At 44.1% G+C, this 19,425-nt stretch overlaps 1 protein-coding gene across 5 annotated transcripts in view; it reads left to right on the top strand.

Annotated features, from left to right (window-relative positions):
* Positions 1-18,069, top strand: part of ndp (norrin cystine knot growth factor NDP) — a 39,143-nt gene extending 21,074 nt beyond the window's left edge. For 2 of the 5 annotated variants that reach the window (XM_034694151.1, XM_034694152.1), the window contains 2 exons: positions 11,290-11,730; positions 17,059-18,069. In XM_034694151.1, coding sequence (XP_034550042.1) covers positions 11,530-11,730; positions 17,059-17,283 — 426 coding nt within the window. In that variant the 5' untranslated portion in view covers positions 11,290-11,529 and the 3' untranslated portion in view covers positions 17,284-18,069. Of the gene's footprint in view, positions 1-9,898; positions 10,003-11,289; positions 11,731-17,058 lie in introns of those variants that run through there. The other 3 variants (XR_004632736.1, XM_034694154.1, XM_034694153.1) reach the window with 2 other exon arrangements.
* Positions 18,070-19,425: the final 1,356 nt, after the last annotated feature.

The following is a 19,425-nucleotide window of genomic DNA, read 5'->3' as shown; positions in this document are numbered from 1 at the left end:
TAAAGCAGTGACTTCCACTACAGAGTCATGTCTGTGTTTAATGCAGTGACTTCCACTACAGAGTCATGTCTGTTTTTAATGCAGTGACTTCCACTACAGAGTCATGTCTGTTTTAATGCAGTGACTTCCACTACAGAGTCATGTCTTTTATTAATGCAGTGACTTCCACTACAGAGTCATGTCTGTTTTTAATGCAGTGACTTCCACTACAGAGTCATGTCTGTTTTTAATGCAGTGACTTCCACCACAGAGTCATGTCTGTGTTTAATGCAGTGACTTCCACTACAGAGTCATGTCTGTTTTTAATGCAGTGACTTCCACTACAGAGTCATGTCTGTTTTAATGCAGTGACTTCCACTACAGAGTCATGTCTTTTATTAATGCAGTGACTTCCACTACAGAGTCATGTCTGTTTTTAATGCAGTGACTTCCACTACAGAGTCATGTCTGTTTTTAATGCAGTGACTTCCACCACAGAGTCACGTCTGTGTTTAATGCAGTGACTTCCACTACAGAGACATGTCTGTTTTTAATGCAGTGACTTCCACTACAGAGTCATGTCTTATCTTTGACTAACTGAACGTGTAATCCAGTATCATACCTCCCTCACAGTCAGTCCATGTGTGTGTTCTTGTGGGAGGCTTCTTTCCCACCACAGCCTGTAAGACACATCTTAATATCTACTCTCCTTAAGCTCTGAATCACTGCCTCATATCTCCCAAAGTCCTAAAGCTTCAGACCAGAGGGATCCTGGTATGTGAGGAGGGGATTACTTTGTGGTTTTGTGGTTTGGCTCCAGAGTACTCAGAGCCTAGACCGAGTCTCTCTGCAGATCCTGAACCCCCTTCTTGAACGATCTACCTCTCGGCTGCGCTGAATTTAACAAAATGTGATTTTCTCTGCGACATGCGATCTGTATTTTATGAAGCAGTAAATGCAGATGTAGAGATTGGTCTACACAAATATTGAGCGTAGTTTCATGTAATGCACATGTTTTTATAATTTCATCCACCTGTTGGCCTCCAGCTTTCGCTCTCTAATTAGTTTTTGAGTACCGGGAATTCCACATTGATCACTTAAAGAGGAGAAGGGAATGCTTCAGATTTTTGAGTTGTTCTGCCAAATTAGGAGAAAAAGCGGAGCAAATTGACGCACTCAGCTGACTGCCAAAAAGAGATGTTTGGAGGTGGAGCTTTTTTATTTTTTCAAATCAAGCAAGAAATTTACAAAACCCTGCATGACTAGAATCTCTCAGCGCTCAGATCAACATGACATCCTGAGGTTGCATCATTGTTCAATCCAAACTCCTAAAAGTAGTTTACTCGTTGTGATGTTCAGACAGATCTGCTGTAGTTTAACTTGAATCAACATCATGGTGAAGTTGTTTCAGTATCCTTATGAAAACTAAATGTCTGAACACATCAGCTACTACCTGGTTATAATAATGCCTCTGGGTGCTTTTTCAGACTTCCAGTGTAACCAGCAATTAGAAAGACCAAGACTTTCTTTTCTTTTGTCGCGTTAAGGGAAAGACTTAGGTGGAGGACCCATGTGAAGACAATTAAGATTTAAGAATAGAAAGGTACAAACAAAAAATATCCAATAAACCAGATCTGAAAGGACACAGGACAGACGGACACAGGGAAGATGAACAATGATCCAAGTAGGGACAGGGGAAACAGGAACTAAATCCACAGAGTAATCAACACAGGTGTGAACACAGAACACAGCTGAGACTAATCAGAGTAATCTAAAAGGAGGGAAACACACAAAGGCAGAAAGCAACTAAAAGGGAAACACAGGGATCAGAACTACAAAACAGAGAGCATGAGACAAGGCTAAGACACACAAGAAAGTACAAAAAGAGACATGGACCACAAAACACACAAGAGACACAAAGAATAACTAACACAGAATAAACACAGGAGAAACCGAGGCATGAACCACAAGGAACAAACTGAACTAAACAGACTCATGACATCTTTGTGTTGCCCTTGTTTACAGTCCGACTAGCAACTTGAGAAGCAAGAACAGATTTGGTGTCTAAAACAGAGCAGTGGTTGCACTTTCATACTGATATCTGCTGTTTCTGTTGCACATTCACTGGGAAAGCATAGCTTCTGCAAGGTGATTTGAAATGGCTTCTGTGGTGACCTAATGATAGGAGAGAGCTGTATCAGCATGCATGCAAAAAACACCTCTAACAATTCTGCATTCTCCTACACTTTTTGTGGTTTTGCTTGTGGAGTGAAGATGTCAAAGGTTAGAGCCACAGACAACAATTGCTCTGTTGGTTGCAGAAAACAACACAAATGTCTTCATTCTGTCCAAGCACCTGGCCAAGGAAAGCAGCCACAACAACATGTGGCTGCCATTGTTGCAAATTTTTTGTTTTTGTGGTAACCATTTCAGCTCGGACGGCTTCGACACCGACTGCTGACCATATGAAGTTACAAACAAAAGTCATGCAAGTAGGGAAAACACTCAAGTTTTAACGTACCACCCAGAGACATGCTGTTGTAACCTTTGCTGCAACACATCAGAGTTAGCCTCTTCCTGTTCGGGATCAGATTCTGGATCCTAGCGTAGTGTTCTGGTGAAGGTTCTCCTGGAGCACTCGCCATGTTTTGTTTTGGTGTTTTTCCGCCTCTGCATCTGTCTGCACCGATTGGCACCTTCCCACCTTAGACAACATTCAGGCAGCCAATCAGCACAGCGCCTTATTATCATATCCGTCCACTCAGATCACTGCATGGATGACTGAGAGGCTTTAAAGACAACTAGGAAATGTAAACAGCTAAAAGATAATGAACATCTTGGTGAGGTTGTGGATGTTATGTATTTGTATCTGACGTGTCTAGTCAGGTAATTATTCCCTGTTTGTGTTTAACTGATTCCTTTTAAGCTATTTTGCATTTAAATTCAGAATCTGAAGGCAATGACACAGTTTTGAGCAGCAGGATTGATCTAATGTTTGTAGTCTGAGAACAATATTCATTATATTTCAGCTGACTTGGTGTGTAAGCATTGAAACAGTCAGTGTAGAGAGCAAGAGAGGCTGAATGCAACAGCAGTTATTCAATCCCGGGACTTGTTTGTGGTCCTCTGACGGTGCTTTAGCTTTAATTACTCTCCATTATTAGATATCTGCAAACAGCTGCAGCCAACAATCCACTCTTAGACACCACCTCTCAACTCCAACCGCCCATTGTTGCTTCTCAAGTTGCTAATCGTCACCTGAAGCCTCAAAAAGATGTCTGTCGCTTCCAGTGGTTATAATATCCTCAGTCGATAACTGATGGCTTCAGAGATTGGCGTTAAACCAACAGAACGAGACATAAACACAGATGATTGTGCAAGAATTCAAGGCAAAAGGTGCATTTTTGTTTTGAATATAATATCAACAGTGTGTATCCATTGAACACTGCTTCCTCCAGCAACTGGCGCATCAGTAACTCTGCAGTAGTTTGTGGGATCACAGGTCGGATCCAGAGTATCAGCTTCGTTGTTTTTCTACCTTGTATGGAAAATACAGAAACAGAGTCCAAGTTATTGTTAGCATTATAATCAAGTTTGCACGATAAGCAGCCAGCGTGAGTTTTGATGGAAGGAAAACTTACATTTTTGGCTCTCATTGGAGGCTGATGTAACCTCTGGGGTATCAGCCAGAATACAGTCTGTATACAGGTAACCTCTATAAATAGACGTCTTTATGGAAGTTCAGATAAATGTTGAGGCAGTGAGTCCTGAGATTGCCTTTTGCACTTTCTGCACAAGCTGTTACTGCATGCATGTTCTGATACCAACGTCTTGACCCTTTCTCAGACCCTGGCATCCTCTTTACTGCATGGTAATCTCTCTTCACCCAACTGTTAAAGTTCTGGTCATGGATCAGTGTCACAGACATCAGGACAGAGAGTATAGGATGACCAAACGTAGAGCGTGGAGGGATTGTTAAGCGTGAATTAATTCAGTTCATACCTCAAACTCAAGCATATCTTAAAATGTCAGATCGTATTTAGAGAAATGAGACAAGGAGGACAAAGTGGCCTTGCCTTCCAGGAATCTGAATGGCCTCGCCAGTTGGAAAGTCTGAGTCCAACTGGACGGAGCCTGGCCTGGCAGCAGTCCTTTACCGGTAGTCATCAAGTGAAGCTGTTTACTGAAAACGGACTGAAAGTTTGTGGGTAATTCAGAATGATTGACGCGTACTTCTTGGAGCTCTGCTGCCAACATACCTCATTTCCTCTTCATTTTAGTAATGAAATCATAAAGCCCTCAAGGTGACATGGAGAGTTTTGATCCAATATTTCTCCTCTGAAGATGGAACAGAAGTACAACAGACGGGTACAAATAATTGATCCGTCTCAGGGATGAAGGACAAAGTCATGGAAGCGGAAAGAAGCAGGAAGTTTGGAGAGGATACCAAATAAAGAACAAAGACTGGAACACGATCTTGGATTGGTTTTTGCAATGATATCAGAAGTTTGATTGGACGATGGGACGGGTTCCAGGAAAGACATGGCCTGTTATGATTTGAGTTCGTCCATCATTCAGTTTAGGGTTAGGGACTGACAGAATCCAGAGCTTCAAAAGTCTGAATCCAGGTCCACTACAGTTGCCCTCATCCAGTCTGAACCTCCATCCTCCAGTGCAGACGTGAGGAGAGGCAGCCAGGCACCACACACTTGGTTAAACACTCACAGAGCTGTAATGAACTCACTCACTCAGATAACATCTCCTTTTAATATCCCAAAAGCCCCCGCTATCTGAGCCAGCTGCCAATCCTAGCGATGTATTGATACTGGCTTTCAAAGCCTACGCATGAGTCATCAAAAGAGACGGTAATTAAGATGTGTAGTCACCTTGTAGTGAGGAATGTCCTTGTTTGCTTGAGATTGTGGTTAGAGTCCGACTGCCTTCGTCGGCTGCATAACAAGCAGACGACAATCAATAGAAAATCATCTCTTTGCTGAACATTAGGAGGTTATTCTGTGAGAACGTCTGGCCAGCTCAGATAATCGTTCATCAGAGGACGGAGCTGGCTGCAGACCAGCGGGACAACATTTGGCTCGTCCTTGTGTTTAAAAGGAGGATCACCTCTGTCGCTGTGTGTTGTTTGTTTTCCTTGGTGTTGCCGTCTGTTCGATGGAAACACACGTCGAAGGAGAGGTTTGTGATTTATGGGAAATACTGGGGATGTTTTTCTTCTGTCACCATTCGTACAGTTACGTATTCATCTGTTTGGATACAACATTCATTAATCATCCACTTTACAAAACCCTGTTACTGAGTGCAGCAGATGCAAAGAGTGGATAAATCAAACATTCACCTCATGTCTCCACTAGCTTTACAAAAGTGAAGCCAAAACCTTCCCAGGACAGATGCTGACAACTTGAACATTTGAAGCCAGAGTCTGTGGAATCAGGATCAGTTGATGTTCAGCCTCTATAGCGAACTAAAGCACACATTTAAAGCACCAGAGATCCAGCAGTTGGGTCCAGTCCACATCAGAAGAGATCCTTGTGTGAGTTTGAAGCAGACACTCACAGTTATAGAGTCTAGTCACTCTTGTGTTAGTGGTTTCTGCAGAGGCGTTATGAAGCCCTACGATGGAAATGCCGACTCAACCTATCTTTCCATGAATCCAGAAACAGGCTAAGAAAAAGAGCTTCAACAGATACGCAAATTAACAAAGAAACAAGCTAAACAGACCAAACTGCTTTTGATTATCAGAGCAGATATTCATCTTTTTGCCGATTTCTGTATCTGTATTTTATTTGACCAATTGCCGATAATGTAACGTGATTAAAAAGTGAGCTACTTTGGCTCCTCTGTCGCTGTGTCTTCTCCCCTGGGTCTGCTCTCACCCTAACACTATCTGATTGGCTAGTGAAGCCTGGTTTATACTTCTGTGTCACCCCTACACAGACACAGACGTGAGCTCTGGATACTTGTACTCCTCCTGAACTCTTGAGGGCATTGTGGTCTCTCTGATAGCCGGTCTCCTGCTTCCGGCCCCGCTACGATCTCTGTTTACTTTTCCACAGAGATTCAGAGCGTGTTCTGTTAATCTACAGCTGATACATGTTGCTGTTTATCAGACAGACATGATTACATGAAGAATAGAGAGGAGGAGATGAAATACACAGACGATGCACGGGGATCCCGGAAGTGCTGTAAATGCAGGAAATAGAATACTGACGAGCGGACCAATCACAGGGCTCAGAGTCTGCAGCGGCTACATGCATAAGCTATGCTGTTGATTGGAACAGAAGTATGAACCAGGCTTAACTGGTTAACTGTTAACGCCTGTATAAGATGTTGAAATTTGCTGCTTTTATTGAACATTTGCTTTTTGCTTTTTTTGGAGTCTAAATTCTAAATTTTGACATTAAGTTTTTTTTATTCTTACTGTAAATGCATATCAGTTCCAAATATCGGCCACATGAACTTCTTATAATATCAGTATCGGACATGAAAAACCAATATCAGGTGTTTGAGTTTGATGTAAAGATCAGTGTTTGACATGAGGCTCTTTGGAGATTTCTTGACTTATGGAGCCAGCCTCTAGTGGACACTTGATGAACTGCAGTTTGTGCACTTCTGCATTGGCTCCATTTTTCATCCTTTTTCTCGCTGTTGTATATTCTGCAAATTTATTTCACACAGCCCCACATTTCCTTTAATACCATGATAACACATTTCTCATTCACGGCGGCCATCTTTGTTGTTATGAAATGCCTTGGTGCTTAAACTTCCTCCTACAAGATAAACAGATGTGATTGGGCTGACATGAATCAGGTCTGGTGATGGGTGAGATGCATCTGACAATCTGTTTAAAACATTCCTACAGATTCTGGTCTTGAGTCTTGGTCTTTAGGAGCAACCTGTAAAAACAACGCTGACTCATCACTTGCTGTTTGGTTGATGTCACAAATCAGGTGATAACTGTTTGCATATGTCCGACAGACATGCTGCACCTGTGGAGTTTATGTCTTGTCTTGTCCGTGGCCTCTGGTTCTGTTTCTGGTTCTCCTTTTGGCTGTGTTTTTCCTCTGGAATGAAAGTTTCTTCTTCTAAGCTTTAAAATCCGACTCTCTCTCACCGGGTCGTCTCCTGGTTGTCTGCTGGACAAGAGGGATGAAGTAGAGTGTTTTTCTTTAAGTGTTACTTTAATCTTCTGCACCTGACACCAACACAACACAACACACTTCAGAAGAATAGATCAGAGCAGCTTTAAGACTCTCTTGCAGCACTGGTTGTTCTCTCTGGCTTGTTTTCTGGAGGGGCCTCTTACAAAAATGTTGTTTAAGTTATTTTGGTTCATACTCTGCTCACTTGGGGCACACTCCAAATTAAAACTGCGCACCACATACTTAACTAATGTGCAGAAAACCTGGAGCCAATTAGTTTTATTCCATTAAAGCGGTGCAGGTTGTTCCCTGGGTCTGCTGGTGTTTAATGAAGCTGCCATGTGGACTCATGAGTAAGAGTTTGGAGGGCAGAGGGGGTCAATGAGGGCCGAACTGCAGGGTGGTTTTTTTCTGGTACCTGCTTTAAAGTTTCTGTTCATTGATTTCATGCTGATTTGAGTTTGTTGCACTCAGGACGCTTGCATTCGCAATGCTGATGCAGTAATTGAGGCACCAGTCAGCGTTCACACACTGGTCTAGGTACAGCTGGCAGGACTGGGGGTGCTGATGGGTGCTGGCTGCATTAGACCACCTGCAGCCCTGAGAACGCCGGGGCCGTCTGCTATGTAAACCCTGCAGCACATGCTCGACGGGCCAACAAAACATCTCGGGGAGTATTTATTTTAACAGGTCAAATGATACCTCTGTTTCTCTCCGGAGGAACGTAAAGGTTAAATGATTCCCTTCAGTAAGAAAAACATCAGGGGTTGGATCAGGGTGGGGGGTTCTGCAGAGGAGGGTTCTTGTGGACTTGTTGCATTCTGAGGTTTCATGTTAAATGTTGAAATCAGAGTGGAGTCGAACACGGATGGAGATGGATGCAAAAGAGAGAGTGCAGAATTCTGTTCGCTTTTCTTTAACTTGCAGCTCCTGCTTCAGTCTCTCTGCATGCATTCACTCCTGTTTCTGCACAGGTACACAAACTTGTAGGTGCACGGTGCTACCTGTTACAAAAGCCCCATTCACACATGCATCCTACTCCTGAAATTGTCTGGACTTTACCTGAAGGAGCTGCAATGGAAACACAAAGGTCTGATGGATGAGGTCATTCAGTTCAGTTGTTTTGCTCCCCTCTCGTCTCGTGTGTTGCTTTCACTCTTTTGCTGAAACTGCAGAGAAGGCTTAATGCATTGTGTCATGACATCAACTTTACCTTTATGAACAAGTCCTCCTCCTCCTGCACGCTCTCTCCAGGTGCTCCGGCATGCATAAACCAAACCGAGTGTTTGTAGAAGTTTAGAACGAGTCGTGTCAAAGAGAAAGTCCAGATCATGTCCGGACCTGGTTGTGTGGAAACGGCACAGTTAAGTTAGCACAAGTGAGACAAGCATGCTAATTTAGTGTGATTCAGTTTGACCACATGCTGAGGTTGAAACAGCCTTTTGGTTTGTTAACATGAGCCATTTTGTTCTCACCGTGATTCCCTCTAATGGCCAGCAGGGGGCACCTCCACTGTTTTTTTGCAGAGTCATGAGGTGCAAAATCACCCCAGACATTCATCGGCTGCCATATCTTTAAAGCCTCTAAAATCTGTTGTGATAATCTCAAGGTGCTTTTAGTCTAAAAGTAGCCCCTGGTTCCTGCTGTCAACACATGCATAGTTCCTCATAAGGTCCCAAGTTCCTGGGGAAATTCAAAGCTTGATCCATAAGGCAACTGGACCTGGTAGAAATTCTTGAAGAAGTTTCACCTCTTCCCCGAAAGGCTTCTTCAGCTCTGAACAACTGCCAAAAACTAGGATAACGACCCTACTTAGGACCCTTTGTGACTACCTGGACACACCCACGGCTGTTAGAGGTTCATATCTTCGAGCTCTTCCCCAGTCTGGTCAGAACTGAAGAAGCCTTTCGGAGGAGAGGTAAAGTCCAGTTGCCTTACAGATCAAGCTTTGAATTACCATGACCTGGATGACTGAGAACCTTTACAGACTTCTTGGGGAAAGTTCCTGCAGTTGAAAAGCACCTTTATGTTTTGGGGCTCTAGTGATAAAATCAAGGTGTCCAGCAGGGGGCGACTCCACAAGTGGTATCAAGTAGTCTGATTGAAAATGGTTCTCCCTCTCTGCTGTTTTATTCCTAATGAGTTTTTGGTCTCAATCTCTAGTTTAAAGTCTTCTTCAACACAGCATGATGTTCATTTTGTGAATTAGGATCCCATTTAGAGTCACAGAGAGCAGGGGAGGGGTTTAGTCAGGGGGGTATCTGGAATTGACAAGCTGATTTCAGTACAGAGTTGTTAAAGTGATTATTCACCTTTTGGGATTTCCTTCCTCTTAAAAAAAAGAAAGAAAGAAAGAAAGAAAAGTTTGCCTGTATCTGGATAAACAGATGTATTAAATTCTAACGAAGCATGCAATGCTGCATGTGTTAGCTCTTTGGTTTCATAGAGACTCTTTATTGCAGAACAACAAATTAAGATCATAAACTTTTAAATGCTCTGAGCACAAATTTATTCATGAATTAGCAAGAAATAAAACAGTTATATTTCCTTAGAGTTCTGTAAAGTCTTTTTCAGCTTAGTTTTTAACAAAGAGACATTCACAGCATGTCTAAACACTCGAGTATAAAGTCATCTCTGTGCTTAAATATGAACAGATATTAGAAATAAAAACAACTCTTGACCCGTAACCTCGGATCATTACGCTCCTCTCTCCCTCCTCTCTTAAACACACTCTCTCTAATTCACAACACATTGCCTGTTGGAGAACCTGCCCCGGCCTCCCCGCGCTCCCTCCTCACACGCAGCTCATTATCAGGAGGACAATAAAGCTACGGAGCTGGAAAAAGAAAAAGCAACATGAAAACATGTGAGTGTGTGCAGCAGGACTGGCAGGAGGTTCAGACTCATGAGAGGGCTTGTTGGGAGAGCGATTTGTTTTAATGAAAAAGTCGTTCCTGCAGAGAGGAGAGGGCTCGGCTGCAGGCTGTTTGTGCATGGCTTAAGTTTCTGCTCTGTAATAAAAGCACAGGGACTTATGTGTGTGTACGTGTGTGTGTGTGAGCAGTGTGTGTGGGTGTGTGCAGGGGCGACCGAGGGATAAACGAGACAATGTAGGCAGCCAGGTTTGGAGAAACACACAGACACATCAAACAGTCAATCACGAACACTGGCAGAGACGTCTGTGAGAGTCTGTCTGCAGGGACGTCTGTGAGAGTCTGTCTGCAGGGACGTCTGTGAGAGACTGTCTGCAGGGACTCTGCAGGGACGTGTGTGAGAGTCTGTCTGCAGGGACTCTGCAGGGACGTCTGTGAGAGTCTGTCTGCAGGGACTCTGCAGGGACGTCTGTGAGAGACTGTCTGCAGGGACTCTGCAGGGACGTCTGTGAGAGTCTGTCTGCAGGGACTCTGCAGGGACGTGTGTGAGAGTCTGTCTGCAGGGACGTGTGTGAGAGTCTGTCTGCAGGGACTCTGCAGGGACGTCTGTGAGAGTCTGTCTGCAGGGACGTCTGTGAGAGTCTGTCTGCAGGGACGTCTGTGAGAGTCTGTCTGTAGGGACTCTGCAGTGACGTCTGTGAGAGTCTGTCTGCAGAGACGTCTGTGAGAGTCTGTCTGTAGGGACTCTGCAGAGACGTCTGTGAGAGTCTGTCTGCAGGGACTCTGCAGAGACGTCTGTGAGAGTCTGTCTGCAGGGACTCTGCAGTGACGTCTGTGAGAGTCTGTCTGCAGAGACGTCTGTGAGAGTCTGTCTGTAGGGACTCTGCAGAGACGTCTGTGAGAGTCTGTCTGCAGGGACTCTGCAGAGACGTCTGTGAGAGTCTGTCTGCAGGGACTCTGCAGGGACGTGTGTGAGAGTCTGTCTGCAGAGACGTCTGTGAGAGTCTGTATGCAGGGACTCTGCAGGGACGTGTGTGAGAGTCTGTCTGCAGAGACGTCTGTGAGAGTCTGTCTGCAGAGACGTCTGTGAGAGTCTGTCTGCAGAGACGTGTGTGAGAGTCTGTATGCAGGGACTCTGCAGGGACGTCTGTAATCTTTCTGCTGGATGAAATAATGACTAATAGACAAAACACACTGCCCACACACACAATATTGTTTCTTTTCTTGTCTTTATCACTTCATTTTCCCACTCATGCCTTCCTGTTTGTCTTCTCTTCCAGACTGTGGGGGATGGAGCGCCTCGACGAAGACACCCTCCTACAACCCGTCTCCCCACAACTCGATGACCTTGAGCTGGAAATACGAGATAAAGACAAATAAATAAAAGAAAGACGACGTTTGGGAAAGAGCCCGGAGCGGACGCATAAAACAGGAAGATAAAATAAAAGAGGACAGAGACAGAGAGGAGGTGAAGTTTCGGACACTCCTGAGGGAGCCAGAGCCTCGGGGCGGTCCCCATCATGTCGCTCTCCGTCGGTCCCCCTTCGGGCCTGCTGCTGGTTCTGATGTGCTGCCCCCTGCTGGGCCTGGTCCAGTCTGCAAGTAGCAACAAGGCGAGCGATAACACACACCCACACCTGGGGGACTCCGATCCTGAGCGCTGCATGAGGCACCACTTTGTGGAGACCATCACACACCCCATTTATAAATGCAACTCCAAGGTAAGAAACATTTACACAGAGGGGAGAGAGAGGAGGTTACACTGGAACTTTATTATATATATATATTTTTTTTCAGTTAATTTTTTTGGCTTTATTTGATAGGACAGCTGAAGAGAGACAGGAAATGTGGGGAGGAGGGACTTGGGGAAGAACTGCAGGTAATGGTCACGGCCAGGAGTTGAACTGGCTTCCTCTGCGACCAGGACTGTAGCCTCTGTATGTGGGGCCCTTAGACCGCTAGACCACCAGCCCCCCTGGAACGTTCTTTTTTTTTAAAATAGAATTATCTTGGAGAATAAAAGAGAAAAATGAGGGGAGGATTGAAATTATTTTGAATCATAAATATGAAATAAAATATGCAAAAATATTAAAGATAAGTTGAATTTCAGCTTAAGCTCCAGATTTAAGAGGAGGCAGATTTTTCATCAAAATGCAAAAATAGTTCAAATTATTATAAATAATAAGACATTTACAAAAATACATTTTCAAATTAAATATGCAATATATATTTTTTTTAATTTCAACTTTTTTGTTTCAGAAAGAAGAAAGGTAAAACTTTATTGAGTCTTTTTGAAATAATTCTTGAAATTAGAATTTAATTCACAACATTTCAACCAATCATTTTTTAAAATTATGTTTAAATTCCTCCTTCATTTTTATTATTTCAACTTTATTCTTAACATTAGGACTTCCCTTTTGTCATTAGTTAACTCTCACAGGTTTCATCCTCAACATGAGTTACAGAGAGAATAAAGATAAATCCTGGACGTGACTCCGGTGAGCAGAAATTCAAAGCATTAATTTTCATCTTTATTTGAACAGGACACTCATGCTCTTTAAAAACTGAATCTAAAAGTTTGAGTTCTGTGTTGCACATTAAAGTAGATTGTGCAAAGTCCATAATCAGTAAGAGTTAATAGACAGTGGGGGTTCAGGGTTTAGCTCAGCTGCATGGGGAAGCAGGCGCCCCATGTACAGAGGCTGCAGTCTTTGTTGCACTGGTAGGAGGATCAATACTTGGTCCCATGTCTTGTCTCTCTCAAGCTCTCCAATCAAATAAACAACCCACAAAACAATCTTTAAAAAAAGACATGATCCCGTAGATATGATGTCACCACTCTGCATTTAAACACAATCATTAACAGGCAACATCATGAGAGATGTTTATCCCTTTAAAACGTTAAAAATATTCCTCTCTGCCGTCGTCTCTCATCCCTCTCATCATCATCTCTCTCTTCTGGCAGATTCAAGCGTTCTCTGTTTCTGAATCCGTCTCCATCAGAGCTGCAGAGATTCATCGATGAATCAATCAAAAGACGATTAATTGTTAAATGTTTTGATAATCTTTGAATCTTTTCAGTGATTTTTCTAACAGAGATGTCAAACACTCTCTGGATCCAGGTTCTTTCATGACGAGAAGAATCTGAGAGAAGTGTGAGAGTTTATAAATCTGGACCAAGATATTTTCCTTGAATATGTTTTAATAATTTTTTTAAATACTTGAATCATAATTTTGAACATGCACTCTCTGTCAGATGTGCATGTAATAAAAGCTTTACCTGCACACTTCTAACCTGTAACATCTGCAGAGTTTATCTTTAACCCAAACAGATCTGATGTTTGGAATTAGCTCCTTTTCCTTTGCAAGGATTTTTAAAGTCTCTGCAGATTTTCCAGAGATGATGTGCAAACAGTAATTACACTTCTGAAGCATTAAGCTGCACATTTAGGAGGTTCATTGTGTCGACACATTCACAGGCAGAGCTGCTGAAATCAGAAGAATACTTGATGTCCTTTCACTCAACAGAAATCTTTCTTTCCTTTATTTAAATGTTTGATTTCTTGAGTTAGGGATTAACTCTGCGTGTGTGGCACAACATCTCGGTTATTCACCTCCTGATCCGCTCAGTGAGGACGCAGAGACTCTCCTGAATCAAGTTTTTAATGCACGGGATTCCTGGAATACGATCTGAAGCTGAGTGGGAAAGACTTTGGCACATTGTTTCCTTGCAATAATCTTTGCATTTGCTCCAGAAGCCTTCAAAACGTTCTCTTACCTTTGTCTGCAGCATCTAAAACCCTCAAAGGAACATCTGCAGGAGTACTTTTTTCACTTTTTGTCACCATTTTTAAGCTGCAAAGAAACCATTCCTGATTTGTTTTTGATGCACAACTGTCAGAAAACTTCAGACGCACAGGATTCAGTGGATCTGAAATAAGGAGGTTGTTTCTAACTTGAACCCAGTTCTTTCTTCCCGTCATTAACACACGTCTGAAACCCCTCTGTAAGCTAATCCTCCTCTCTGTGGTTGCCCGCTCATTCTTGGCCACGAGCTGTTTGAGGTAACGGAGCCGCTCTACCTGACAAATGAGAGAAACTGTTTCAAACATGAGGGGAACGATTTCTTCCAAAGCAAACCTCCGAGACCCGAAGAAAAACCTCAAAACACACCCAGGTGAAAAGAAAAACCTCAGACACCAACCGAGGAGACATTTATCTATCTCACTTTTTCACTTCTTCATCTCCTCTTACTCCTTTTTCCCCGTCTGCTCAGCCAATCCAGCGTCTCCTTTTTCCTTCCCTCGCTTTATCTCCATCTCTCAGTCATTTAGACGAGTCACGCTTGGTTTGTTTTGGAGTGTGTGTGTGTGTGTGTGTGTGTGTGTGTGTGTGTGTGTGTGTGTGTCTGTGTTTGTGTGTGTGTGTTGGACAGGGGCCACGCTGCAGACATACTCTGCACCTCAGCTGGGACTCACATTTGGCTGAGGTGGACGCCTCGCTGCTCGCTCTGGACCCTGCCAGGGTTAGCTGCAGAGAGAGGAGAAGAGCTTTCCTGAGTTCCTCTTCTTTGAAGTGTCAGAAGACTTTCTGCACACAGATGTACGGCGTGTTAATCACAGCAGACATGTGACCGACGCCGTGCAGAGGCCCGTCACTGCTCTCTCCCTGCAGTTGTTGGGTTCGCGTGTCTGATCACTTCTTTGGTCTTTTTTTAATTTTGGGACTCTGAGTGCAGCGAGCAGGTGGCCAAACCACAGCCCGGCTCTGCTCGGGGCTGCACACACACTCTCAGCATGAGTCTGTTTCTCTGTTACAGTTCACTGAGAGCTAAAAGGACTCCCAGCTGAGCGGCTGTTTTTACTCCTCAGTATGTTTCACTCTGCACAGAATCCACCTGGATCAGGACCGGCTGGGCTTTCTGTTGACGTGTGTGTTGATTTCTGGGGTTCTGGGGTGCATTGATTTGCATTTTGCAGATTCCTTTCACTGCACTCTGAGCAGCACCTGAGGGATTTCTGTGCTCTTGACTTAAGTTCCTGCAAATTCAAAGAAACATGAAGTGCATGCACAACAAGACTTCATAAATATCTCCTTTGATTGAGAGAAGAGGCGACAATGTGAGCAGCCATGAGTCAAAAGCATGTTCCCACTGCAGACACTTTGCCCAGGAACCTTTTGAGGAACTTCTGCTGGGATCAGGAACTAGATTCAGTCGTGTTGATGATATATTAGCTTTAAAAATGTCCACCTTTCCAGAGGGTGTCGTGCTTTAATAGAAAGAACAGGAAGTTTGTTTTCGAGGCCTCCAGAACCGAGCAAATGTTATGCCTTTTTTTTAAGTTTTGCAAAGTGCAACACGTTAGACGTTAAATGCTGTTTGCACAGGGACCTGATCGTGCAGCAGGAACATTTTAAATGTGACACTGAGGTGGAACAAAGTTAATAGGTGTGTGATAACAAAGGCATGCAAGAAGTATTCATGTGTTTGTAGATATAGGACTTAAATTTATGTGTGTAAGTTCTTAATATTCAAAGAAAAACTACATTTAAACAATAAAACAATAAATAAAATACAATAAAAGTTCATAAACAGCTGTTAATTTATCCTTTATCAGTTTGTTTCCTTTTATTTATCACTTCCTTAAATGTCAACCATCGAAAGCCCTTATTGAGATTAATTTTGTAACTTTGCAATGCTGAAATAATTGTATTTGTATCATTTTTAAGGCGATAAAATGTCAAATAAAAGTCTAACAATTTTTTATAACTTCATGGAGTTTATGGCAACACCCTAAGACAGTCCAAACCCCAAAGATATTCAGATTTAGAACGATATGAACTTAAAGTCCTCACGTTTTAGTGACTGAAAACAGGAAATATATTACAATCAATTTTCTGTCAACTTGCCGTTTTTGATTACAGAGAAACCGTTCAAGTTTCTGAGTTTCTGCAAACTTTAAAATCAGCTACAGAAGGACAGTTTGGGGATCATAGTGAACTCTTGGTCTGAAGTTTTTGTGGCCTTTGAACTCATTGAATCACTGGTTCATCGTTTCTACTGATGATTTGGAAAGAGACGATCTTCATCTCCATCCAGACAGCAGACACCAAAGTTCAGTTGCTCAGTTATTGGCTTTGTGAAAACATGAAATGGTGAATCTCCTTTGTTAAATAGATACATCTTTTTTAACCCTCTGATGATGAATGAGAGGAGGAGCAGGAGAGGGTTGGAAGGAGAGGAGGTGCATGGAGGAGGAGCAGGAAGAGGAGGAAGAGGAGGAGGAGGAAGAGGAGGAGGCGTCAGAGAGGAGGAATTGTCACCGTTTGACAGTCTGATCCTCAGCTGGGACAAAGACAAATGGTCTTAAAGTGGCGACAACACTCCAGTGTGTGTGTGTGTGTGTGTGTGTGTGTGTGTGTGTGTGTGTGTGTGTGTGTGTGTGTGTCACCCTGCGGTGGCCCCAGACAGGCTTCTGTCAAAGTGGGAACACGGGTGGCGACACACAGCAGCTGACAGGAGGACATGACACAGGAGTCTGTTTAGGGAGCGACGGGAATGTGGTGACACACGGAGGAATGTCAGCCCGGACACCACAACACTAATCAGGCCACAGAACATGTGTGTGTGCGTGCGTGCGTGCGTGCGTGAGTGCGTGCGTGCGGCGTGCGTGCGGCGTGTGTGCGGCGTTCGTGCGGACGGGCGTGCGTGTAAACTGACATGTCAGACTCAAACTCTGGTTTTGTTTCCTCAACAATTAAGGTGGTAACAGGTCCAAAATAACAGAACAGAACTCACTTTGGATTTTAGTCTGAGGAGGGTTCTGGTCTCTGTTTGTAGTCTGAGTAGTATCCACCAATCAGGTGTCAGCAGGAAGAACAGTCTGTATGGAGAGCAACAGCAGGTGTTCTACAATTCTGAGATCATCAAGTATTCTCAGAATTCTGAGAACAAATGAAACATTCTGTGAAGAAGGTCAGACCTTAAAGAACATCAGTGTCTCTAATCCTCTCTCATTGACCTCCATGTTTCTCCTCCTGTGTTTCAGATGGTTCTGCTGGCTCGCTGTGAGGGTCACTGCAGCCACACCACCCGCTCCGACCCCCTCATCTCCTTCAGCTCGGTGCTCAAGCAGCCCTTCAAGAGCACCTGCTCCTGCTGCCGGCCGCACACCTCCAAGCTGAAGGCGGTGAGGCTGCGCTGCGCCGGCGGGACGCGCATCACCGCCACATACAGATACATCCTGGCCTGCAACTGTGAGGAGTGCAGCTGAGCAGGACGCAGCTTCCTCTCCTCCCACACCCTCGAGACTCTAAAGGAGCAGATCCCGTTGGCCTCACGCCGGGCTCTAAAGCGTTCCAGAGGTTTGAATATTGGACCAGAGAACTTAACATGCTTGTTGTTTTCTTGAAGAGACAGTTTGGAGCACTCGCACCTCCCTCCCTCGCTCACTCGCTCCCTCGCTCGCTCCCACAGAACACAATCCCCTCTCCTTTCAGTACCAAGCATTTCTCTCCAGGCCAGACACCACAAACTGCTGCTCCCATGGGAACCTCCTCACAGCGGAGACGCTCATTACAGGCCTCTGTAATCCATAACACACATGCTCACAAACCGCAGAGGTCCTTACGAGTATCTGTGAGGACTCTCTGCCAGCAGCTTCATAAAAACCACAGCAGAGCATCCGACAACACAAGGCCGGGCGAGGACGACGCAGAGAAGCACCTGCACCACGTTTACTCACCTAATAATGTTTGACACGCTACCTGCAGACTCTGATCCCAGCGTGTGAGACGGGAGGACGAGGCGAGACGAGGCGAGACGAGGAGGCCGAGGTTAAAGACTGTCAGAGAGCGTCAGTGTTCATTTCCTGTGTAGTCTTTGTGAATCTCTGTAGCTTCTGTCGCTTGGTGATGACATGTTCGGTGTTTGGACACGCTCTGCATCGGTCTGTAAATCCTGTTTGCACACACTCTGCAGAATATAACTCATTCAGTCTGTGTTTGTGCCAGCTCATGAAACAGTTTATCTGAATAAAGAAATGAACAACTCACCGCAACTCCACCAATTATGGTTCCTTCTGTCGTAAAGACTCGGGGTTATGTAACTCTTGAACGTTTCAGAGCGTAAAGTTTGAGTTTGAGCGCTCATGGAGGGTTTTATGGACGAGAGGAAAAAGCTGAATATTTGGTTTTATGAGGAAACTGTAAACTTTCTTTAAAGCGAAGAACAAACAAACCTTTAAAGCTGAAGGTGAAATATGAAGTGGAATCATTCACTGAGAGTCAAACACTGTGAGCATGTTTCCAAACTTCACTTTAATCAAACTCTGATCCAGAAACTTCTCTTTAGATTCACAGGTTTCATCCAACATCTGAAGCAACATGTAGAGCCTCTGGGAACCAATCAGAACCCTTAAACTCCTGCAGGGTGGTACGTTTGTCTTTGTGCATGCAAAACCATCACTCTATGGGACTCTTACCTCTTACAGGGAAGACCCAGGACATGCTGGTGAGATTATATCTCTCAGCTGGCCTGGGAACACCTCAGGTATCCTCCCAGAGGAGCTGCTGGAATTGGCCGAGGAGGGGAGTGTCTGGGCTTCCCTGCTGAGACTGCTGCCCCTGTGACCTGGACTCATATAAGCGGAGGAAGATGGATGTATGGATGGAGGTTGGATACAGATGTTGCAGGAGCTGAGGGCTGTTTGCAGAAACAGTCATTATAACTTAGGGACAAATCAGGACTAATTTTAAAGGCAACCTACTCTCCATTTTTAAAGCATGCATGGTGATATAAGACAAAAGAAGTTGGACTCACATGTGCACAAAACTCCTGAAAACTTCTGCTGCAGGTGCCGAAGTTCACATCCTGACTTCTTCCTGCAGGTCTCTGTAATTTCTGCATGAGCAAGATGTTGAAGCATGCAGGGACAGAGGAGTTTCTTTAAACTTTACTTGCAACACATCATGCACAGTGACGCCTTCTCCTGCAATTTATAGAACATCTCAACACACGTCAGAATACAGAGTCAGCTTGTTCGGGCAGCAATCCTGATCTTTGCGTAGCTTCACAAACTATTGTATTTGCAAAATTGGACTTTTAAAACGTCCGTGCAAACTGAAAATCTGCACGTGCATCCACAGCATTGGCTTCAAGTCTCATTCCTTCAACCCATGGCCCCAGATATGGAACATTTAGGACTCAATGATATCTTTAGATTTTAGATATTTTAACCAGAAGGTGTCAGAGTGTTGACCCTAAAGATACAGACCACACTGCAGGATGTGCTTCTTCTCCAGGCGGCGGCGTGTTGCATGTTGCAGCGTACTCGCTCTGCAGACGGGCGTTTTGGGTGTGAGGCAGCTGGACGTTCATGGCATCTCAGCAAACAGGTAACCAACTCTCCTGCAGG

Source organism: Notolabrus celidotus, chromosome 10 (assembly GCF_009762535.1).
Source record: "Notolabrus celidotus isolate fNotCel1 chromosome 10, fNotCel1.pri, whole genome shotgun sequence".
Taxonomy (NCBI): Eukaryota; Metazoa; Chordata; class Actinopteri; order Labriformes; family Labridae; genus Notolabrus; species Notolabrus celidotus.
Note: the sequence above shows the minus strand (reverse complement) of the source record. Positions and strands in the feature narration are given on the sequence as shown.